Genomic DNA, 23,746 nt, shown 5'->3' on the forward strand with positions numbered 1-23,746 from the left:
TTAATGTCAGTTTAGATTCAGATTAAATGCAGCCTCTGCAGCCTTCATTTAGGCATTGGCTATAAATCTGAATGGGCTACTGTCAGAAATTCACTGAATGAAACGTAGTAACCGGAAAGCTGCTGGAAGTTCCCCTGATTCCTCCCAAGTCCACACACCTACAGCCTACAACCACACTACTAACCAGATGAACCAGCACTACAGCACTTCCAGCACCATGGATAGCTCCCCTTTGTATCTGTGCATCTCTTTTAGAGAGAGAGAGAGAGAGAGAGAGAGAGAGAGAGAGAGAGAGAGGAGAGAGAGAGGAGAGAGAGAGAGAGAGAGAGAAGAGAGAGAGAGAGAGAGAGAGAGAGAGAGAGAGAGAGAGAGAGAGAGAGAGAGAGAGAGAGAGAGAGAGAGAGAGAGAAAATGCCTTATACATTTTAGCTCTGTCATATTTCTCAATGTTTATAGTTTTGGGTTGCAGTAATTGTTTTGCGATCCTAAATTTCCTTGTGCTTTAATAAGTAGACAAACTTCTCACCATAAAAAATAAATTGGGTGTTAGATTAGATTCAACTGAACAAAAGCATATATCATCCTCTATGATACATAAAATAACACCAAAATACCCAAGGTTGTCTGTTTATTAGACATTTCCATCACATTAAATGTACAAATGTGCCTTAGAGTACATATCTCTTTCCTAAATAAGACTTCTCTGACAACAGGGATGTAATTTAGGCCATCAAGAAAAAAATGTATACTTCATATTCAAAATTGGCCTCCCTTGTTATTCTGGTGATGTATTTATCAGTGTGATTAGGAAAGTATAAAAAACAGGAAACAATGTGTGCAGAAGCAGGAAAGCAGGAGTTGTCATTACAAAAGAATGGGCGAAAAATAAAATGTGAACTCTCTGATGTATAATCTACATGTTCCCCTGCTGTGCCCTGTCTGCCAGCGTGCACGCCACGCTCTTCCCCCACACCGCCTCCATCTTCTGAACGTGGGCCTTGGACGACTTGGAGAAGGTGCTTTTGACTATGTGGAGCGGAGCCGCCTTGCCACTCAGGTAGACCTTATTGAGACATTCAGGAAGCCACGACTCCTCCTCCTCCTCCTTCTGCTGCTGCTTCCTCTCCTCTCCTCCTCCTTTCTTGGCGAGGGAACACGCGTAGGCGAAGATGTACGCTGTCATGAAGGCGTCGAACCCGGCCCGATGCGTTCCTGTCTCCAGCTTCCTCCTCTTGGCCTTGCTCGCGCTGTCTTCACACACGCCGTTCCCCTCGCTGTCGGTTTTCACGCACTCTGCCTCGGGGAGAGCTCCGGCCGTCACGGGGGGGCGGTCGGCTCGCTGTGGCCCGGGGGGAGGCTCGCTTTCTGGGCACGGCTCGGCGGTCGCCCCCTGGTGGTGCTCCGGAGCTCCTTCGGGATCCAGCTCCATGTGGGAGATTTTGTTTTCGGGGGCGCCTTCGAAGATGGAGGCGGTGTCCTTTTCTTGTCCTCCTACGCCTCTCTTCTTGTCTCTCTTCCTCTTCCTCCTGCTCCTCTTGTCCTCCTGGCCTTTCTCGTCCTGGAGGATGATGAGGTCGGTGTCGTGGGATAAGGGACACTGGGAGCCGTTGGGACACCAGCCAAACGCCTGTGATACACACAAACACATAAGACGGGGTAGGTTACAGAATAATTACACCATTAATCAGTCTTTTATACAGTTTTTCAATCAATATGAAATCCCAGCGTGATCTCAGGACAGTGAAAGAGTGATCTCTCTTCACTTTCTGTCAAAGGATGGCACCAGAATCACTTCTTTTTTGGCTCATTAACAACAGTGGTTGCCATTAGTAGAGAAGCACTGATGACTTTCACATACACACATGCAGTCTCGCTGGCTTGTCGGTGCTGCTGGATGGGTAATGACACAGGTGGGAAGACATTGACTTTAGGTGTGCATATCAAAGTCACCGGTGCTTTTCTATCGGTGCCAAATGATGGTTTTAATGGCCTTTTGACAGAGGTTTTAAAATGTTTTCATGTCATGGACCCCCAACTAGACACATAATATATTAGGGCCGTAGACCAGCATTTGATAAGATGTTGTCCCAGGGATTTTTGTTGCTGTTAGTTTGGTGTGGAATTCTATTAGTTGTCTATAGTGGTAAGAGTGCAACCTATGGTTACAGTAGTCATTCTTGTACATTCTTTTATTGGAATAATTTCTACTGAATTAAAGTTCCACTAGGCACCTTCACACTTTGGCGGCCCCAAGTGGCAGTTGGAGATAACTGTTTGAATTTTTCAAAGCTTGAAGGACTTCATTACCCAGAAGTCATGTAATGTGCCGTCAGTAAACTCTGTTCACCTCGGACCTAAATGTCTTCTTCTTCGTGGTAGGTTCAACCAGCGTTGGCGAGTCCAGCTTTCTCTCAACAGATTTAAACTTTTAAGATGAGTGTATTTTTACATATAAATATTGCCTTGTGCAGCTTTAAACCATAGTGAAGTTAAACTATTCTATTACTACATGTTGAAATTAAATCCTGGAACCCACTCAAGGACACTTGGTGGTTCTCCGACCCCAGTTTGTGAGCCACTGCTTTGAGCATTTTCACTTCATGGCCCTCAATCTGAAAAAGAAAAAGGTGATTTAGTTTGTGTTAAAACTCACAGAGAAGCGCTGGCAGACGCTGTCAGCTTGTCCCTCATGAAAGGCCACAGCCGGACACGCTCTGTAGTCCACATAGCTGGACATCTGACCGGCATACTGACAGAAGTCTACATGGACGTGAGGTCCGGTCCCTCCAGACGCCACACTGCGACTGTTATCCAGCTTACTGGAAGGACAGGGAGAAGTCGTGAGGATGGAGAGAAGGAAAGGAAAGAGAACTTCGGTGATGCAGCAAAGGTGTGTATATGTGTGGTCTTGGCTCATAAACTGAAAAAAATTCTGCCAATGCAGTGAGTTAATTTTTTTTTTTTCCCTGATGCAGTTACACAGGGATTTTCCAGAAATAAGTTCAGATTTTTTCATTTGTTTTCATGAAAATAAGATTTTAAGACTCAAGCCTAGATTAAATGACTTGTTAAGATGGGTATATTTTAGTGTGGCCAGTAAACCGCCTGTAACCAGATGGCTGTATGTGTTTATGGATATTTGAATGCAGCCTCGTCATTGAGCTGCTGGCTCACACCAACAAAGCCCCCATCATACCAACTCTTAGCAACACCAATTCTCTTATTCTTACACTAAATCTAGTGTAAAAGTAACCAATACGCACCATTTCTTATAGGCGTACTCCAGGTAGGAGGCGGTGAGGCGGAGCTCGAACTCGGTGGCGTATTTGGTATCGTAGACGCCAGCAGGAAACATCTCAGACAGGTCAGCTGTGAAGGTGGCCAGGCGCTCAGGCAGATGGGCATAGAAACACTGGCAGAAGAGACATCAATCAAATTAGTAAAAATATGTATATATATATATATATATCTTCTCTTAACTACAGGAAATGATACACACTAAACAGAGAAAGACAAAAAATTAGGACTCTGTATTTACCTACTTTTCTTGTGTCAAGTACACTTGTGAAATCCACTTGAAATCAAACTGAGCAGAACATGACATGGAAGGGCAAAGGTAATACTGACCTGGTAGAGGAAGGCCATGTCGATGAGGCCGTTGTGCAGCACCAGGGGTTTCCTGGCACGCAGCAGCTCGGTGAATAACGCCCGGATGCTGACGCCCTGGTTGTCTGATCCTGCCTGGAGAGCAGAGGAGAGAAGGGGAGAGAGAGTGAATAGAGAGAGGAAGGAGAGTTAGAGGTCAGATAACCAGCCTTGTCCTGTGTAATGTGTGCACTGTACCATCAGGTGGCTATTGTCTTGTGATGCCACATCATTGTTTGCATTTAGCACAATCAAACACTTACTGGATTGGCACCAATATTTACACACTTGGGCAAAATGCAGCTTTGTAAATCTTTCAAGGTTGTGAATGTAGCCCAGTTTGTAGCTTGGATAGCTTACAAGCTTACAATGCAACAACTGACTGAATTCAAGTGTCTAACACTGTTTATTATATAATTTAGCTGAATTTAGACACTGAATAATTAATGAATCATTTTAGCCATTTTGAAAACACTGACTGAGATTCATTCTAAGAACACTTGCATAATCACCTATATAGTCATGTGACTAAGGCGGCATAGTGTATTGGTAATGCCAGTGAAATGCCATGTGTGACACCTGAGTATGATTCTCACCTAGTTTTCACATTATGTTGCCTCAAATTACCTTTTTGTGTTTCTTTTCAATCAAATTTGTTTGTTTGTTAGTTTTTACAATTGATGGGGCATCTACTGTACTTATTTGGTTATTTATATATGGATAACTCTCCAACTCTCCACACTTTAAGACCATTTCAGAACCTGCAGACAACCTGCGTGTGTGTGTGTGTGTGTGTGTGTGTGTGTGTGTGTTCACCTTATTATTGCCCTTGCAGTAAGGGACTCCCTGGGCGTACTGCTTGTTGAAGTCAAACCCATGCTGCACCAGGAACTGGACTGACTGAGGCTCTATTATGTACTCCTCTGAACACAGCAGGGTGAGGTTATACACCTGGACCAGGTACGTGTCTGCATCCTGGGGGGGGGGGGGGGGGGATAAAAGGAGGAGGTGGAGGAAGAGGGGGACAACAGAGAAACATAGGAAGAGAGAGAGGGGATAGTGAGGGGAGTAGGGGTGAGAGAGAGGCAGGGAGACAGGAAAATATTCAATAAAAGGAGGGATCAAAGCAGTCTGATGTCAGGTTCTCACTTAATTGGAAATGCAATTACTCTACCTGTCTATCTTTATGCCAGTTAGAATGACAGTTATCAATTCAATGAAGACTGCCAAACAACGTGGAATAGGCAGTGCTAACATCATGACAGGCACGCAAAAGAACAAAATAGATCTACAATTGTTTGGAATCTGTGTTTTTCTAAAGGTGGCATCCTTTATCATACTTTGTTGTCCAGTCTCTTGTAGCACGCGATTCCCAGGGACAGGATGGAGCGAGAGCGAGCCGCATGGCATATGGCTTTGTAACGGTCTTCTATCGATCTGAAACGTGACAGTGGGAGCGCTCAGAATGGACTTAAACACACATGTATCCAGTATACATATATACCATAGTCCTGAAACAGGGCTTGGTATGAGGTGTGTGAGTGAGTGAGTGAGTGAGGAAGAGAGGAAGTAAGAGAGAGAGAAAGAGAGAGATGTAATGACCAGTAACTCACTCAGCCAGCAAGGACCTCCTGTTCCCAAGACCACTCAGCTCCTGAAACAAGGCACCAATTATATCATGTTTAGTTGTTGAATTTTAGTTGTGCTTTGACATCGTTACATGATGGTCAAGAACAAGACAAGCACTCGGCTATAAAAAGTGCCACTCACCGTATCCACTGCGACGAAGGAAGACGTTTTGATGGCCAGCACCATAGCAGGCCACAGCTCTTTGAAGTTATCATTCTGAACGTCGATGACTGGGACTACCATTGAGGATGTCATGTTTGTCTGGACTTCACAGCTAACTAACTTAGCTATGTAGCAAGCTAGTTTTTGAATTGATACCGACACTAACTTAATATAGTTCAGCGAAGGAAGGTTTGCTGCACAGTTGTTTCCAGCCCAACGTTAGCAATTAGCTACAATAATGTTCGCTACCTTGCAAGAGTTTTCATTGTCGGCTGCTCTATGCAGATGCATTGCTCACAGTTGGCTTGTTATATGATATTATTATGTTCATGTATTCAATATCGGTGACAATCTAACTGACCGTAAACATTCCAACGTGCTTCTTAGGGTCCTGCGATAAATAACTCTATAGCAGTTGGCATATTACCTGAGCGAAAATAAAGTACCCGTTTCACTATATACACCAAATATGCCACATTAAATAATATATTTATATTTATGATGTAAAATAATGTATTGTTTGTATAAATTGCAATTGAGTGTTTGATTTTTCGTCGTTCAAAATGTTTTCAGTCGGGCGTTTACAACGGACAGATGTAAACATTACGTCACTAAACTCAACCGTCGAGGACAAGTGCGCCATTTTGGCTCAAACAAAGTCAGAAACATTTCATTTCTGATACATTTCAAAGTTAACTTGTTTATTACGATGATAACCGCTTGAGTACAGAACCCTGGTTTTCGAGGAGTTCATGTATAACGCAAATTTAATTCTGCGTTGTTTTTACACTGCGAAACTGGTTAAAAGTAATGCACTAGCTTAAAACCCCCAGCTGAGCTTCCTTGCCAGCGAAGCTAACGTTTGCTATATTTAGTTTGTTATTTGTTTCAAGTCTCATAATGGGAGGCTGCTCCGCTCCAAACTGCTCTAATTCAACCACCATTGGGAAACAACTATTTAGATTCCCAAAAGACCCTGTTCGTAAGAAGAAATGGGTTGTGAACTGTCGGCGTGACTTCGTGCCAACTCCACACTCCAGACTCTGCCAGGCAAGTTGCAATGAGACTCAGTCAGGGAGCTTTTATAGTAGACTCAATGAGGAAGTCAGTTTGCTTCTGTTATAATACCAGCATAGCCAGTTATCAAAGCAGTACCTGAAAAGTGGTGATGCATGAAATAAATAAAGACCTTTGTAAAATGTGTCATTGTTGCTTTGGACACACTCTGCCAAGGTAAATATGGGTAAATCCATAGGACGTTTTTTAAATTGCGACTAGTTTTGGACACGGTCTACTATCTGAAATTAATGATGCATCTGCCTAGTCTTCCTTAATTTAGTTTGTGTAGCCTAGTTTCTGAATGTCACTTAAAATCTGAATGTATTGTCTAAGCTTGAACTTCACACTTCAAATGACCTGAAGTCATTTGTATTTCTTTGTATTTTTTATTTATTTGTTTTTGTTTTGTTTATTTGTGTTTTTGTAATTTTGTCTTATGCATGCCTGTGTGTTGTTTTTTTCCACAAGAGCCATTTTTATTCTCTTTGATCACCTATCACTATATTTTCCGCTCACAGTCATATCTCTGTTTAGCTGTGAACTTTGCATTCTTGTTTCTAGTGTTCTGGACACAGCATTAGATAGATAAGTAAACTGTCACTGTGTATTCCTGTCTTGCTTTCCCTCAGGACCATTTTGAGCAGAGCCAGTTTGAGGAGATAGCCAGGTCTCCAGCTGGGGGAAAGAAACTGAAGCCCAACGCCATCCCCACTCTGTTCAGTGTCCGGGACCCTCCTTACCCTGCAGTCACCACTCCACACATCCTGCTGCCTCTTAAACCTGAACCAGGTACCTGATCCTGTTTCCTGTCATGGGTTATATTAGATGTGGTGGGTGGGGGTAGACCCAGGTTCCCAATAAAAGTCCTGTTAATCTATACTGCCATGGCATGCTGGGGCACGTGCATGTTAAAAGCATCCCAAATGGGAGAGACTAGATTGACATTGCTTTGTGTCCCCAGTGGAGAGGGAGCTGAATTTTGGAGACCATGGCTACGCCAGACGCACCCCTCTGCCCGGCCTGGAGGAGGAGGAGGCGGACAGGGAGGCCGAGGAGCAGCAGCCCTGCACACAGTGTCAGCTCCTCAAGAAGCAGCTGGAGCAGGAGATGCAGCACACTGCAAGGCTACAGAAGGAGGTAGGATGGCTGTCGCTGTCTGTCTCTGTGTCTCTCTCCCTCCCTCTGTCACTGTCTGCTATGTTTCATTTTTCTTTAAAGGGGCAATGTGTGCCATTTTAACACCGATAAATCATTACCACATTCATTTTGAGACATTAGTATAATTATTGTAAACAAACGAGCCGATCAGTGACATGATTGTCAGCCTCTATGCTGCATGTTACATTGTATACCACCGGGAAATCTGCTGGAGTACAAAGGGAGATTACTTCATTGCACACTTTTTTTCAGTTCCACTATTCTAACTGCATAGTTTAAACGTCACGTTAGCTTACCTTGTCTGAATGCATATTGGCTGTCATTAAGGGATGTTATCAGCTCTTGCACAAATAACAGGGAGGGGGGGAGAAGTAGCAACATTGTCTTGAAGCAATGGGGTTTATGGTTTTTTATTGTTTCAGTCCTAATAATAACCCTCTGCTTCTTCTGTTTCTCTGTCTCCCTCAGGCAGAGGAGATGAAGAAGCGTCTGTATCGGCTCGACCGCATCGAGAAAGGCCTCCAGAACTTCCTGTACGAGGACCAGATCCGCGCCCTGTCCCTCACCAAGCGCTCCCGACGCGCCGTCTGGTCCCCGGAGACCGTCCTGAAGGCCCGAAAGATCCGCTGCGCGGTCGGCACCAAGGGCTACGAGTACCTGAGAGAGCTCGGATACCCGCTGCCCTCCTACAGGACCCTGTGCAACCGCCTGGAGACTAAGATCATGGTGACGACGGACATGAGCTGCGAGGAGCTGGCCGAGCTGGGCCTGGGGCTCATGGCCACCTGCGACAGTCCCACGGGGGACGTCGGGGACAACGACGAGGAGGAACTGATTGGGGTTTTGTCCTGAGCGTGCTGACTTTGCCCTCGTGCCGTATGAATCAAACCAAGGGAGGAACGCGCAAAATTTGCTGCCTTAAAATGGCTGCAGAAAGAAGCTGTGACATCAAGCGAAAGAAGGAGATAGGCACCTTAGTCTTCCTAGCTCTAATCTACTGCAGGCATTATGTCTTCAAGATGCAGGGGCATACTGCTGCTGCTGCTGCGTTAATGTCAAACGATGCTTCTCTTGACAGACTTGTGAGTTGACTGATTTGAAATCTCACACAGTGGTGTTTCAGTTTTGCAAGGTAGTGCGGCACCAATAAGACGTGGCTTTGTTGAAACACTGATTTGAGATGCTGGCAGGCTTGCAGTTAGAGAGCCTAGGTTTATGCTTGCGGTGTTTCTCACCATGAAAATGCTACGCCCTGAAGAAACTTCTTACTGCTTTTTAGGTCATCAATTGTCGTGATAATGTGGTTAAATGTGTGAGGAGACAGATAGTGTAGCCTATGGCAAAGTAGACTACTACTGAGAGGGTGGCATTGTGAGGAGAGTGTAGACATATAATTTGCACAAAAGCTGCTGAATGTGCTGCTTATGATCAAGGTCAAGTGTTCCACAGTTGGTTTAATGAATTATTTGAATGTTTCACTTGGTTTGAGTCTCGAACCATGCCATTTGAATTGTCATCTACCATTACAAATGTCATTGAAATGCTGTTAACAAAGTAAGGGTCAATTTCCTTTTTAATAAATTTAATTCATGTCGCCGATTTTGTTTGCCGTTATCCTAAATAGTTCTTAAACCGTGTTACAATCAGCAAGAAGATAAAAGAGCATGAATGCATTGGTAACAGAATGTTTTTATTGGGGGTGGGGAGTGAAAGAGTGCAAATCCATCAATTGTAACTAACTAGTCAAATTGCACATTAGGTAGTTCATGGTCAAATCTCAAAGCAGTTAAATTTTCATCTTGCAATTACTACTGTATTGCACGATTCAGTGGGTACACTGTTGAGCACTCCAACTTAAAGACACTGCCTCAGATTCATTGTTAGATAATGAATCTTAGGCACTGTCTTTAAGTTGGAGTGCGCCACAGTGTACCCACTGAACTTTGCAACACAGTAGTAATTGCCACACAGAGAATCAATTCGGCTCAGGTTAATCAGATCATGTCACATGACATTCAATCTCCAAAACACAGGTACTGCGAGAAAATAAAGTGATTGTAAAGAATCATTTTTGTTTTACTGTCTGTGTGTGTGAGTGAGAGAAAGATCTGACTGATCATTGCTGTAAATACATTTCTAACACTTGACAACAAAGGGGATTCTTTGAAACCTAAGGCAGTGTGTATGTAGATAACAGGAAGCTTACAGCTTCAGCCTGTTCACTGCACTGATTTGACTGGAATTGACATGTAAACTCCAAACTTATGTGTGACTCTACTTTCTATTCATGAAATGTTAAAAAGCATTTTACTATCCATAACCCTCTTCAAATACTATTGTAGTAAGTGTATACTCACATTATGTGTGGGTGTATCAGGTGATGAGTGTAGCTTAACCTCCCTAAAACAAACAATGGCATTTCATTTTGGCCCTAGTTGTACTTTGACCCAGTGACTCAGAGGGAACGCTTGCATATTTGTTTGGAGTTGGCTTTTTACCTAATTTTAACTGCAAAATAAAGACACAACTTTAGGTTGAAAGCTTTATACGGCTGCCAATTAACAATGTTGCATAGGTATGTGACAGGTATTGATGCATACAGACGTAGTTTCATGCTGGTAGTCAAGACAGTTTCCACCAGTCTCTTTAGCTGATAGCACAACTATATGGAGTAAGGCTGTCACATTGACCTTCTCATGCTGATTGTCACTGATTTTGACCTTCTGTCTTTTTCATAGGCAGAGCCATAGGTTTGTTTGTCACATGGTAGTATTTAGTTCCACACAGTCCAAAGCCTGATGCACGCATAGTAAAGTAAATATTGCTTAATAATGAGATCAATACCACCAAGGAGAGGTTGTGTGTGTGTAGGTGGGATGGGGGGCTCTTTTCACAGCAAAGATTCTGATGTGTTCATATGGTTAAAGGCCTAATCTATAACTGTGGCATGGCACCCTGGTTGAAACACTGCTACTCCACAACAAACTCTGTTTACATAGTGATTTATTGGATTGAATAAATTTTATTCGCATTGAAATTCGTTGTCTGAGCTTTTCATATAAGGAGACTGGAGATGAGAGATAACAGCAGTTCATCCTTTGATCATCAGCATTATTAGCTACATTTGTATCAGTTGGCCAATGAATATCACCTTAAAATGACAAATGTGACAAATGATTATCCCGAAAATGTGTCCTATCATCTCTCTCTCCCTCTCTCTCTCTCCCCCTCTCTCTCTCTCTGTTTGTTTTGGGGGAAGTGCTTAGTCAACCCAAAGGGCTTTAAAAACAACAGGGGTCCACCGCCTGTTTATGTGGGTCACAGAGGGAGAGAAGACAGAAAGGTCAGTGTGTTTCTTGTTTTACTCCTATTTATCTTTTATTTCAACAACTTGTGTCAGCAAATTCATTAGTCATATGTTGAGAAGACTCTAAGTTATAAAACGGTGTAGCATCCATGTACAGGCTAGTTTTTTTTTTTTTCTCCAAAAAAAAGCAATACAGCATCAGTTGTGTATATTGTCCTAGAACCATTCCAAAAGTTACTTCCAAATAATCGAGAAAGCTATTTCATTTATCTATTAATACCATTGCAACTCTTTATGATCTGAATTCAGTAGATAGGCTTTATTTGTGGGTCACAAAATATGTTTTTTACATGCAAACTGGTCCTGGGCGTTACCGTTATAAACTCCAAACAGTAAAATTGGAGCTGCAAGATTTCTTTCAACAGTTTCTGATGAAATTTGCAATCTGACCACTACAACGTGCAACAAATAATTCAAAGTCACTGACCAACAATGGTACAATTTAAAATACCTGTAGTGTACTGTTGATTAAATCTGTTCTAGACCGTGTTTGTACAGACAGTGCTGTTTTGGGACATCAGTACGGCTGTGGATGTACTTTTTTTGTCCCCCGCCATCAAGGCTCTCTTGTCTCTATCCCTGTCTGTCTTTGTCTTTTGTGCCTGCTTGTCTGTCTGCCCATTTGTCCCCACATTCTCCCGTCTGTGGACACAGTTGTTTTCCCCATAACAAACTCTTTTCAGGGATTATTTCCACATGTGATGAGAGAGACAATGTGGGCTCACTTTTAATTATTTGGGGATCAGACTGACTGCCCATTTGGCTCAGGGGAACGCTGCCAAACCTTGAATCTGCTGCTTCCAGCCAAGAGGCCTGCCTGCAAGTGCTGCACTCCACTGTGGCCTGCAGATGGCATCAATGTCATTTGGCCTGCAGACACAGTTTAGGGGTTAAGATCGCTCTGTGAAGATCTATGGTTGATGATGACTCCAGGACCTTAATTCCTTTAATTCTTGCCAATGTTTTAGATTTTAAGGACACAGAAACAATAACTCTTTAGTTTGGCTCTTGTCAACATACTTGAACATCAACAACAATAATAATGGCAAACAGTTATTATTTTGTTGCACTTTTTAAAGGTGCTATATGTAGCATTTTTAACATCAACATTGTCAAGTTAATTGTGGTACCTTGGTATAGTTACCATAAACAAATGAGCCTCTATCTCATGCTTGTGGTATTGTAAGTGCTAGTGTTTCTCAAAATGAAGACCACATTTCCCATAAACCGTGTTGCATCCTCAAAAATGCAATTTATTAAGATCCACAGAACAATGTTTCAATCACACAGATCTTCATCGGGTTCTCTTTTTTGGAAGCAAGGGTTGGACATCCTTCGATGATCTCCTCCTGTTTTGTGCCGTAAAGCAACCTCTACAGTGAAGTTGAAACTACGCAGTTAGAATAGTGGAACTGGAAAAAAAAAACCATCTAAACAATTCATGTTTCATTCTTGTGCCATAAAGTAATCTCACTTTGTGCCATAAAGCAATTTGGCAGATATCCCATGGAATCCAATCAGGTGGCGCACAATGTAAAATGCAGTGTAGAGGCTGCCAGTCTTCTCAGTGATGGTCTCGTTTGTTTACAGTAATTGCACTAATGTCTCAAAATTCATGTGGTAATGATTTATTTATGTCAAAATTCTACATGGAGCATCTGTAAAACAATGTACAAAGTGCCTTCTAGTCAAAATAACATGGGCTAACACAAACGTCTGTCTCTTCAGGTAGGTCCAGTGTAGGCAGCCAGAGAGAGACAATGCGCTGTCTCTTGTCGGTGTGGCTGTGCGCAGCCCTGCCAGGTCTGCTGTGGGCCACGCCAATCTCTCTGGTGGTGGAAGGGGACAATGACCCCTCCAGGATCTGCAAGCCTGCCCCCCACTGGGAGATACAGGGACTTGCACCCATGAACGAGCTGCTGGGAAATGTGGTCGTTGTGGCACTGCTGAAGGCCAGCTGACAGTTCTGTCTCACTCAGGCCTCCAAGTAAGAAAACAACTATTACAACAGGCCCACATCAATGCTAAACACTAAGATGGTGAAAGAGCAAGTTAAATTGTATCCCATTGTGCCCAATTTCCCCACAGGGATCATTATAGTTTTAACTTTCTACACTACATTACCCCACTAATCAGCCTCCTTCATATAAACAAAGACCTTAACATCTAAAAGTTTACCCTGGTATTAAAGAGTGTTGTTTTTTTAAGTTTTTATTTTAAATCACATAAGAACCCATTAATCATACGTGACAGCTTCTAGAACAAAAAGAGCAAAATGATAGATCAATAGATATATCTTTTTTCCATGGCAGCCATTTTGAATTTACGTCACACGTGGGAACTGTGTCCTACTCTTGTGTACCAAGATATCACATCATACAAATGTCAGGAATCAGACAAACATTTATCATTTCACAGATTTCCCACTGGACAACATATTAGAAGTTAATGAATCTAAAGAAGAGGAATATCTAGGTTCATCATTTAAAATATATTGCCCAACTAGAGCTAGCTAGCCTTGGTAGCTAGCTTGTAGCTAACTAGCTAACAACTTCCTTGCTAAATTCAAGCAGTTGCTCGAGTTGTTGTTCCCGAGATTCCCAGCTAATTTGATAACTGTTAGATCTATCTGATATGCACACTTATGTGTTGAAGTAACATAGTTTTAGTGTAATAAGGTCAATTGCCTCGAGGAACATTAAAGCATTGGTGTGCATTGATTTCAGTTGAGAGTTTTAGCGTTACATTACAGTTTTATTGCCATTTGCCTCAGGGTGACCACCTCTTAATTGTTCCATTGCAGGACAGCAGGCGTGATTTTGTGGGACAAAGACTTTGGGAGAGAGAGAAATTACTATTATTAGGCTATGTAAATATTGATTTAATATTAGACGGAATGCCTATTTGCAGTGGCGTTGGATGCTTTAAATCATCAGTAGGCTTTATGAAATGTTTATTTTAACGACACTAGGACCTATTCAATCCAATAAATTGATTAAATTGAATAAATTTGAATGAATTAAATAAATAGGCTAATAGTTTGGTTGAAAATCACATTTTATGCAAGAATAGGAGGGATAAACAGACCAGTTTCCTTAAGTAGCAACTAGAAAATGCACGGTTAAATGTTGTTTACTAAAAAAAAAAAAAAAAAGGCTTAATCATTGAAATGCGGGACACTGCTTATGACATGCGGGACGCGGGACAAACGTTCCAATTTCGGGACTGTCCCGCGAAATGCGGGACAGGTGGTCACCCTAGCCTCAGTTGCCTTTTCCCCTGCCACGAAAAATGTCCGGAGGAAACATTATGTGACTGATATCCCAGCATGCCTTTCTCTGTCCCTCTGCAGACTCGGAGGCCTGCGTGACAAGCTGAACCGCAGCAACCTGACGGACGTGTCCTTCATGATAGTGAACGAGCGCGAGGCTCTGTCCAGGGCCATGTACTGGGAGCTGAAGAGAAGAGCGCCCCCCGGTGTTCCTGTGTACCAACAGGCTCCGCTGCAGGACGACGTGTGGGAGGCCCTGGACGGGGATAAAGACGACTTCCTGGTGTACGACAGGTAAGGCCGAGAAAACTCTGCAAGACAGGTACTGTTAATGCTGAGACACCGGAAGGCTGAGGGCCAATCAGAAGCCTGGAATGGAGGCTGGATCTGCACCATGTACCTGTGGTTGGCTGGTTAGGTTTGCCAAATTTTGTAACATGCACCCATAATTCCTGGTTTATGATGGGTAAGAGGGGGGCAAACTCTTGTCAAAGTCTTTTAAAGAATAATTATGATTCATTCCACTAACTTTCTAATAAAATATGAATGCATAGCTTGAACGGGATGGTACGGCACTTGACCCAAGGACAGCAGAGGTACATGATTTTAAGACTTGAAAATAATTACTAGATCATCTGGTAATCGTGCATGTGTTTCTGCCCCTCCCTCTCTCTCTCTCTCTCTTTCTCTCTCTCTCTCTCGCTCTCATCTAGGTGTGGTCTGTTGACCTTCCATATAGTCTTACCTTACAGTTTCCTACATTACCCGTATGTGGAAGCTGCAGTCCGAGCCACCTATCATAAAGACATCTGCAAGTGCTCTGTGAGTAAACGCATACACAATCGCCAATTTGCTCATGTAATGAGTAATAGAGTTTTCCAGCATCTCTCTTTGTTGTTTTTTATCATGTTTGTTACTAGAACACCAGTATTTTACCTTTCCCCCAGGCCAACTCTACCCTGTCTAGTGGGAACAGCACCGCGGGGAACGAGACGATGTGGTCAACGCCGAACCAGACGGCCAATGTCAACACTACACTACCCACAATGCACGCTCCAGCACTACAACCACTATCGGAGGGGTCGATTGAGGGAAACAAAGCACCTGGAGCTAATCATCACGAGAGCCATCAACATCATCATGACGATCATCATCACCAGCATCATCAGCATCATCAGGATCATTCCCACCACCACCAACGTCCAAGTCAGAATCAAAATGGGAATGCTCCTGTTGTCGACCGCCGCCACGATCCGACTCCGAATCAAACTCTTCCTCATCCCGATCATCACCACCATCACCCTGATCCACATCACGCTCACCACCACCATCATCATCCTCCGAACCACACTCAGCAGGATGATGATTAAATTACAGCTGTTATAATGTGCTTATTTCACCTTTTTTTAGTTACTTATTATGAGTATTAGTTAGTTCGTATTTTGGCTGCTGTATGGTACAATATTTCTTGTGTTACAATAAGAGATGTGCGTTACACATCTCTGATGTGGATTATGGATGTGATGCATTAGGATATGATATTATATGATATTGTGTGATGTAATTTTGCTATTATTTGATATATGAGTCCCCATATCATCTAGAATATCATAAAATATAGGATGAACTGAGATGATAGAGAAAAGATGACATGATGACTTTGCTAAGTATTTAATACTCATCCTGCTGTGCAAGCAATTGTAGATATACTTAGGCAGGCATTTGACCTTATAGACAGAATGATGATGATGATGATCAAGACATATTTCAGATTTATGCCCCGAAACTTTACACAGCACTTCCCAAATTGTTCACAGGCATCTCCCACTAGTAGCTGCGTATCTGAGCAGCTGAATCCGTCTTCAGCAGTGATCTGACTGGGGGTTTTCTCTGCTAGTTAGGCCCACACCTCGCTGCTCTGTGTGGATTTAAGTGGCCGGGTCTGCCCCGTCTTCTCCCGTTAATGAAGTCTGCGGTGTTAAACCTGACCTCAGGGGGCTGCAGACGGATGTGCGCGGAGAGACGGGACGGGCTGACTGTCACTCTGACCCGGACGGAGCTGCGGGACGGTGTGCAGCACCGCCGAGCAGACCTCAGGTCCAATTACTGTCCAGACTGGATTCAGTTACTATACTTTCCTATTCCATTTCTACTTCTTTTAACCCTGTTTTCCTATTTGGACATGACCTGTCGATGTTGATGTGCTGTGGTGCTAAGTTACTACTCATAAAGGATTGAAGTGCCATTCTTTATTCAGCATTTGGGAAGTGGTGTAGCATATTTTGGGATATAGTATTACTGTTTATTTTTCATTTTTTAGATGAATATGTACGCAGAACTAAGGAAGTCTGGACATAGTACACTTGAGTATAATATACTGTAGAATATTGGATTACTAGAGTACTCTGTCATTATTTTAATCCAGTTCAGGTTACATTTCAGTTCACATCAGTTGAATAGGACAAGAATGTTATCAATTGTGATTAGATAATACTATATGAAATGTAAAATTTCTTCCATGTTACTTGCCTTTCATCTCATGAATCGCCTGAACACAGAATGAACTTTTAGATTATTTTGAATTAAATAGAAAGACGCATTTTAAACATGATTTGGTTATTTCTAGGTGTCTCTAAAGCATTAAAATGGATAGTTAACACCTGTGGTTGACTTAATGAAGAGTATCTAGGTCAGTACTGTGCTTTGATTACCAAGCATGTCTGTGCTCCTATTGCTGTGTTGATAATAAGATGTAGTTTGTGAAGAAAAGAGAGAGAGAAGAGATTTAATAAGGAAGTAGTATATAAAGAGATATTCACAATAACAGATTTGAATACCTGCATAGTTGTAGTAATAGGAGATGGGAGGTTAGATGTCTTATTTCCCATTCAGCAAGACAAAGACATGAATTAAACAAGTTGAACAAGTTTTTTTTAAAAACTCCTGGTTGCTTCATCTATGGTTGGAGACCCAAAAAGGGCCATGTGTCTATTGCTGGTGGGTCCAAACTCCACATGACTAGAGTCATGATATGAGTCCAGATCCCAGGGTGAAAGATTAGATCCATCAGTTTGGTTGAAAAAGTCATAGAACTCCCAGTTTAACCAAATGTTATACAGTCTAAATTTCAGTTCCATATTGTCACAGGAACCACTGAAATCAGTCAATCAGGATACTCAATACTGCAATTACACAGGAATACTATTAGGTGGGATTGAGCTGGCAGGTACTTGACCTGCTACACTATTACAAGGATCAAAAAAGCCATATGTCATGCCAGTCACGCACACGCACACACACGCACACACACACAGAGCAGGTGGATTACCTCAGTGCTGCTTGACACAGCATGCAGGCACTTGCACACAGCATGCAGCATGCTTTGACCGGTGGGATGAGCTGAGGAGAAACATCACCACCAGTCACACAGAATGAAGGTAAGGTCACTATCTATCTATCTATCTATCTATCTATCTATCTATCTATCTATCTATCTACCTATCTATCTATCTATCTCCCATTTCCCATGATTGCCTATGGAGCCTCTGACTAAACACTTAACACATGTCAGTTGCATATAGATTGCAGGTTGCTGATGGTTACGGCTGCATTATCACTAGTAATGGCAGTCATAATTATGTGCATACGTTTCTTGAGAATATCCCTGTATTTTTGTATGGATTTTCATGCTGGCAGCAGGTTGTAGAAGCCTGGCTTTGTTAGGGATTTTCCTCAGTAAATCCTATAGCTGAAGCTACTGGAGAGGCTAAACTACTTAGCTCTGCCCAACCAGCCTGCTGCTTCTTCCTCTACCACAGTCCAGAAGGCAAAAACATGACCTAGGTCAGTAGTCAATTGAAAATAACTTTAAATTACACTCAGTGATGTAGTGGTAAATAAAAAGGTGGATAAACTGTGAAGTCGAGTTGGTGATCATCATAAGGCAAACGACCACCAATACACACAAAAATCAATTATACCTGCAGAAAAACATTCATTTATGCTAAAAGACCCTCTATCGTCATATAACTTACATTAGTTTGATACTGCTCACTATGAATTTAGGTCATGCTGTAAAGATTTACGTCAGCCTAACAAGCTGGAAAACTCTATTTCTGCAAATAGAAAGAAATGAAAGAAAGAAATAAACTTGATTTTATATTTGTTTCCAGTAAATACAGTGAATCAGTTTGTTACTGGATCTCTGAATCATACTGCATGACGTTCCTCACTGTTTTTAAGTGAATTCATCCCAGGATGAGTCATGCCCCTTATGAAACCTGTTGATCCGACCTTAGAGATGCGGATATCAGACACTAGATGGCAGCACTGTCGTATGTTAGTCCCTGATGTTAATTCATCATCCGCCCGTCCAAATTACGAAGGCATTCATCACGAGGCGGATTATCGGTTAATATCCATTATCATGAGATACTTATAAAGTGGATTAGCGAATATAATCCATGAATTATAATCCAGATCATCTTTGGGTGGTTTAATCACATTTACGGAGGGGTGTAGCGCGCAGACAGACACTTTGCGGTTTTCCTTAGTTTGAGAGTTTATAGTAAAAAGGAAGGGGGCATTTCCTGAAAATAGGAGATGTCCTGCAAAAAGTCAATTATTCTGGAATAATAATTACTTTTTCCACTTTTTTGCCCAATGCAATTTGGCCATTTTACATCATGTTATGAATGGTTCTACTCAGCTGTTAATTACAGTACAAAAAGAGGCATCATTGGAGATAGCAGGCTTGTGCAAAACACTAACAATCCATTCAAAATTTCATTTTGACTTATTGGTTATTGAAAGTATTTCTCCTTCTCATGTGTGTTCGTCTTAGGGTTCCCAGACTGTCACCGTGTGGCAGAAATTACAGTTGTTCTACCAAGGGATTCTGGAGAATGGAGGTAAGTCGTTCTCTAAGTTATGAAAGAATCTGTGTGATAGCATTCATTATAAGCAGCGATATAGTGGTAAATAAAAAGATGACTATGACCTTCAGTTGATGATCATCATAAGGTAAACAATGACCACTACGAGCAAAAAAATGTTCTATTTTTTTATAAAAGCATCAAGTTTGCACAGTCTTTGTACAATCTTTGATCTCTGTCTCTTCCTTTCTTCTTCTCTCTCCCTCTAGACAGGAGGACACATAATTGGCCGCTGGTCTACTCTCCTCTGCCACTCAGTGGTATTTTCCTGTACTACCTGGTCATAGTATGGGTGGGGCCAAAGCTGATGGCACACAGGCAGCCGGTCAACCTCAAGCCTGTCCTGATAGTTTACAACTTCGCCATGGTCTGCCTGTCTGCCTACATGTTCTACGAGGTACTTTGTACAAATAGGACAATGGCCATTAGGGGGAATGAGTTGCGGACAAGTGTTTAAGGAAGGTAGATGGGGTAGAGTGATTGGTACTTGGGCAGAACATATGATAATATAGTGCAAGGGTTCTTCTCCTCAGATATTAGGTAAAGTAACCAATGGGGCAAAAAAGTCAGTACAGTCTTAAGAGAAGCTGGGATTTATGGAATGGGAACAGGTGCATAAAGATGGCGGCGTCCCGGTTTGACGTCATGACTCATCCCACAGTGCAAAGACAAAATGTCAACATCAGTCTGACCGGGTCAAAAAGCCTGGCTCTGTGTTGCAGTATGAGATATGGCTGTGAGGACAGAGGGACGTAAACCCAGGAGCGTCCCACAGGTTTCTATGTGTCCTGTCACGTTGTGGGAGTTGTCATGGAAATAGGAAGCCGATCTGTGCGTGGCCAGTAGGGATGAAAGGTCCCTGCACTGATGATGGAGAGAAACCAAAAGCAGAGATGTGAAAACAGCTTTTGTCTCTCCAGTTCACAGCTGCTGCCTGGTTGGCCAAATACAGCCTGCTGTGCCAGCCAGTGGACTACAGTGACAGCCCACTGGCCATGAGGGTGAGTCTATTCTTGAGCTCGGAAGGTTATTATTAGATGTTATTTCATGCAACAAAACTCCAATCTGGAACTTCTTATCAATTATGAGTCCATACACAATGATTTTTGGAGGTGTAGGCCTTGCTGATAGAAAATAATCCTTCATAATCTTCAGATGCCACTGAAATGTAAATTAAAAGCCTGATTCATTTCAAAACAGAGATCCAAATAATTGCAGTGTTTATGCATATCCTCAAATTACATTCAGTTCTTTCTTTTTCATTCAATATGTTTGGCTTGTTCTTGTATCTATGGCTTAATTGGTCAATTTGAGAGTGAAAAAAATGTCAAATGAATCATGTTTCTCGGACAGATGGCCAGAGTGTGCTGGTGGTTCTACTTCTCCAAAGTCATAGAGCTCAGTGACACTGTGAGTACGATGACAGGACTGAAAATGATCAATATCAATCTGTATTGATTGATTGTATGTGTCGACATTTTGAAAACTACCACAAAATATTTACCTCCTGAATAAAGTAACAGATTTTACTATGTCAAACCTGTATGTATTTCTCTCTCTCTCTCTCTCTCTCTCTCTCTCTCTCTTTCTGTGTGTGTGTTTGTGTGTGTGTGTGTTGCCCAGGTATTCTTCATCCTGAGGAAGAAGAACAGTCAGCTGACCTTCCTCCATGTCTACCACCATGCCACTATGATCTTCAACTGGTGGGCCGGGGTGAAATATGTAGCTGGGGGCCAGTGTGAGCACACACACACACACACACACACACACACACACACACACTGATACACACAAGACATAAAGTATGTTGACTGTAAAAAAAGTTACCATGTTTAAGGATGTGTGTGTCTGTGGCTATCTTTCCAAGTGTGTTTCTCTGCCTGTGCACCTGACTGCATGGCTGTTGGCTATCCTCAGCCTTTCTGATAACTTTTTTGAGACACACACACACACACACACACACACACAATCATCCTATCTTTTTGTCCTTAGCGTTCCTGATAGGCCTGATCAACTCCCTGGTGCATGTAGTGATGTATCTGTACTACGGCCTGGCGGCTCTGGGCCCGCACATGACCAAATACCTGTGGTGGAAACGCTACCTCACCTCCCTGCAACTGGTCTGTATCTGCCTCTGTGTGTGTGTGTGTGTGTGTGTGTGTGTGTGTGTGTGTGTGTGTGTGTGTGTGTGTGTCTCGTCCCATCTTTTCGTCTTATCTCTGCTTTCCTTTGTTTCCACTGCAGATTGTTATCACTGATTGCTTTGTTACGGCCGCCTGTGTGTCTAGATATGATTTAGCTGGGTCGCATTCACACCTTGACATTTATGAATGTGTGTCCGGTATACACAGTGAAACCACATCTCTCTTTCCCTCCACAAAACAGAGAGATATCTACGCATGTCACTTCCTCCCGCAATATCGTCCCCCATCCATAACAATCCTGACAATCCATTTTTTACATTGACAAGTATGTTATATCTGTTCAAGTTCATGCCATTGGATGAAAGCCATCACTTTTAGAAGGAATCTTAACTTAAAGATACATAAATGCATAGATAGATGCGTAGATAGATGGGATGAAAGAGATGAGATAGGGTAGATAGATTTGATTTTGGTGTCTATGTTCTCTTAATGGGTAAACCAATCTCCCCAAAAAACTAGTGAGGAGCCCTTATGCAGGGTTTTCCATTGTTCTGGCTGGTAGTTGCGTAACATAGTTTAAGTAGGCAGATTAGCAGCAGTTAGGCTCCTCAGCTAACTATGGGACCATCTGTTTTCTACTTGTTACATTGTTCTTCTCTATGGCTACAGCCTATATAGGTCAGTATTGTAGCTGGCTGCCATACTGCAGGTCATAACTGTAATGACCTTGGAGGTGACCCCGCGTATAACAGTCGGCTTCACAATTTGGGAATTGTGAGTCGGTAGGTTTATATGTGTGTGTGTGTGTGTGTGTGTGGGCAGGGGGGGTTATTGCATACATTGGATGGGGGAGATGTGGAAGTTACATGTGCATTGTCGATTACGCTCGTTCCTTCCACACACACACTCACTGCAGTGCCCGCCTGGGGCTGCCTGGGGCCTGTATAGCTTCTGTATAAGGCCATGACCCCCCCATCCCCATATGGATATATGGATGGATTAGTCTATATGTTGCGACAATAGACTCATATGTACCGACAGCTAAGCGCCATGCAGATGCTCATAACATGTATTGTCTTTGTTTTTTTTTGTTTTTTTTTTAACTGAATTAGATTAGAACCTTCGGGACACTGAAGTGGGTCACAGGCTGGGACTAACTGCTGCTGGACACAAAAGACAAGAGTACTAATAAGCTTTATTAATGAGCCTGTGTCCCATGGTGGGGAAGTTACATTGGCATGACTTTTTTTTTCAAGTGAGGCCAAGTAGGCGGTATTATTTTATTTCTTTTTTTTATGTTTCTTATGTCTTTTTTGCCTGTTTTTAGTCATTTCTATCATCATTCTCTCTCTCTCTCTCTCTCTCTCTCTCTCTCTCCCCCTCCCAGCTCCAGTTCTTCATAGTGACCGTCCACGCCGCCTACAACCTGTTCGCCGACTGCAACTTCCCCGACTCCATGAACGCGGTGGTGCTGGCCTACTCTCTCAGCCTCATCGCTCTCTTCAGCAACTTCTACTACCACAGCTACCTCGCCAAGAAGGCCAAGGGGACGTAGAGAGAGGGGGAGAGAGAGAGAGAGAGAGAGAGAGAGAGAGAGAGGAGGGAAGATAGAAAGAATGTGAGGTGAAACGAAAGGGTTAGGAAACGGGAAGATGAGGCTGAAAAGAAGGCAAAGGAAAGATGAGAGAAGACTGAGGAGGGAGTACAGTACAGTATACAGTATATGAAAAAATATAGTAAATTATATGTAAGAAAAGAAAAAGAAGAAGAAGAAAAAGAAGAAGAAGAAGAAGAAGAAGAAGAAGAAGAAGAGCAAGCGATATGGGCATCTCTCAAGAGAGTAGAAGGGATGAAAAATGAGGGATATTGTGGTGCTGCATATTCATCATGTTTGTTATAAAAATAAATGTTTTTGTATTTTATGGAATATTTGATCCATTTATCTATCTATCTATCTATCTATCTATCTATCTATCTATCTATCTATCTATCTATCTATCTATCACACACACACACGTTAACCCTTACCTAATTCTAATTCTAATCTTAACCCTATTTTCCCCATTTTTTGTCCTCATAAAGATAGAAGTACATCTGGTACACAAACGCACACACACACACACACACACACACACACACACACACACACACACACAGACATTAAGCCTCATCATTCCCCTCCCCCACCGGTCATTACGGTCATTAGAGGAGACGAGTCCCCCTGCCAAACTGAAATAAAGCCGGGCGGCCCTCCCTCCCTCCTTCCCTCCTTCAGCACTCTTTTCTTATCTAATCTCCTTTGGAGACGCTTCATTTCCTCTCGCAGCCATTGGCCGCCACTCTCAGCCAATCAACTGTTGGCTGTCATTAGCTCCAA

At 42.5% G+C, this 23,746-nt stretch overlaps 4 protein-coding genes across 5 annotated transcripts; 3 read left to right on the forward strand and 1 right to left on the reverse strand.

The window, feature by feature from the left end:
* Positions 1 to 608: 608 nt before the first annotated feature.
* Positions 609 to 5,819, reverse strand: toe1 (target of EGR1, exonuclease). Of its 2 annotated transcripts, XM_071541864.1 has the most exons (9): positions 5,416 to 5,819; positions 5,259 to 5,299; positions 4,986 to 5,082; positions 4,462 to 4,620; positions 3,628 to 3,741; positions 3,264 to 3,412; positions 2,654 to 2,819; positions 1,158 to 1,627; positions 609 to 1,121 (listed from the first exon to the last, which is right to left on the reverse strand). In XM_071541864.1, exons 1-9 carry the CDS (start codon positions 5,527 to 5,529, stop codon positions 914 to 916), a joined length of 1,518 nt encoding a protein of 505 aa, XP_071397965.1. In that variant the 5' UTR covers positions 5,530 to 5,819; the 3' UTR covers positions 609 to 913. The 2 variants fall into 2 exon arrangements, with proteins under 2 accessions (XP_071397965.1, XP_071397964.1); XM_071541863.1 differs by having other exon boundaries at positions 609 to 1,627.
* Positions 5,820 to 6,098: 279 nt separating this feature from the next.
* LOC139663245 (THAP domain-containing protein 1) lies at positions 6,099 to 9,252 on the forward strand. Its single transcript, XM_071541867.1, has 4 exons — positions 6,099 to 6,486; positions 7,125 to 7,284; positions 7,457 to 7,632; positions 8,122 to 9,252. The coding sequence occupies exons 1-4, from the start codon at positions 6,337 to 6,339 to the stop codon at positions 8,503 to 8,505; spliced, it is 870 nt and encodes a 289-aa protein (XP_071397968.1). The 5' UTR covers positions 6,099 to 6,336; the 3' UTR covers positions 8,506 to 9,252.
* Positions 9,253 to 12,780: 3,528 nt separating this feature from the next.
* Positions 12,781 to 15,677, forward strand: selenop2 (selenoprotein P2). The gene is made up of 5 exons (XM_071541857.1): positions 12,781 to 13,007; positions 14,373 to 14,585; positions 15,005 to 15,113; positions 15,239 to 15,372; positions 15,461 to 15,677. Exons 1-5 carry the CDS (start codon positions 12,781 to 12,783, stop codon positions 15,675 to 15,677), a joined length of 900 nt encoding a protein of 299 aa, XP_071397958.1.
* A 577-nt stretch (positions 15,678 to 16,254) lies between these two features.
* elovl8a (ELOVL fatty acid elongase 8a) lies at positions 16,255 to 22,924 on the forward strand. Its single transcript, XM_071541858.1, is given in 8 exon segments — positions 16,255 to 16,388; positions 19,104 to 19,201; positions 19,435 to 19,622; positions 20,146 to 20,226; positions 20,579 to 20,635; positions 20,849 to 20,963; positions 21,218 to 21,345; positions 22,757 to 22,924. Coding segments are annotated over 8 exon segments (969 nt in total).
* Positions 22,925 to 23,746: the final 822 nt, after the last annotated feature.

This window comes from Centroberyx affinis, unplaced genomic scaffold (genome assembly GCF_046629955.1).
Source record: "Centroberyx affinis isolate AG114_WGS23_722 - 3 ecotype Tasmania unplaced genomic scaffold, CSIRO-AGI_Caff_v1 ptg003959l_1, whole genome shotgun sequence".
Taxonomy (NCBI): domain Eukaryota; kingdom Metazoa; phylum Chordata; class Actinopteri; order Beryciformes; family Berycidae; genus Centroberyx; species Centroberyx affinis.

Excerpts from the sequence above, each read along its gene's own strand:
- toe1 (XM_071541863.1), bottom strand. The coding sequence starts at position 5,529 with ATGACATCCTCAATGGTAGTCCCAGTCATCGACGTTCAGAATGATAAC. Across the intron at positions 5,300-5,415 it reads CCTTCGTCGCAGTGGATACG|GAGCTGAGTGGTCTTGGGAA; the intron begins GTGAGTGGCACT and ends GCCTTGTTTCAG. Across the intron at positions 4,621-4,985 it reads ACAAGAGACTGGACAACAAA|GATGCAGACACGTACCTGGT; the intron begins GTATGATAAAGG and ends CCCCCCCCCCAG.
- LOC139663245 (XM_071541867.1), top strand. The coding sequence starts at position 6,337 with ATGGGAGGCTGCTCCGCTCCAAACTGCTCTAATTCAACCACCATTGGG. Across the intron at positions 7,285-7,456 it reads GCCTCTTAAACCTGAACCAG|TGGAGAGGGAGCTGAATTTT; the intron begins GTACCTGATCCT and ends TTGTGTCCCCAG. Across the intron at positions 7,633-8,121 it reads CTGCAAGGCTACAGAAGGAG|GCAGAGGAGATGAAGAAGCG; the intron begins GTAGGATGGCTG and ends TGTCTCCCTCAG.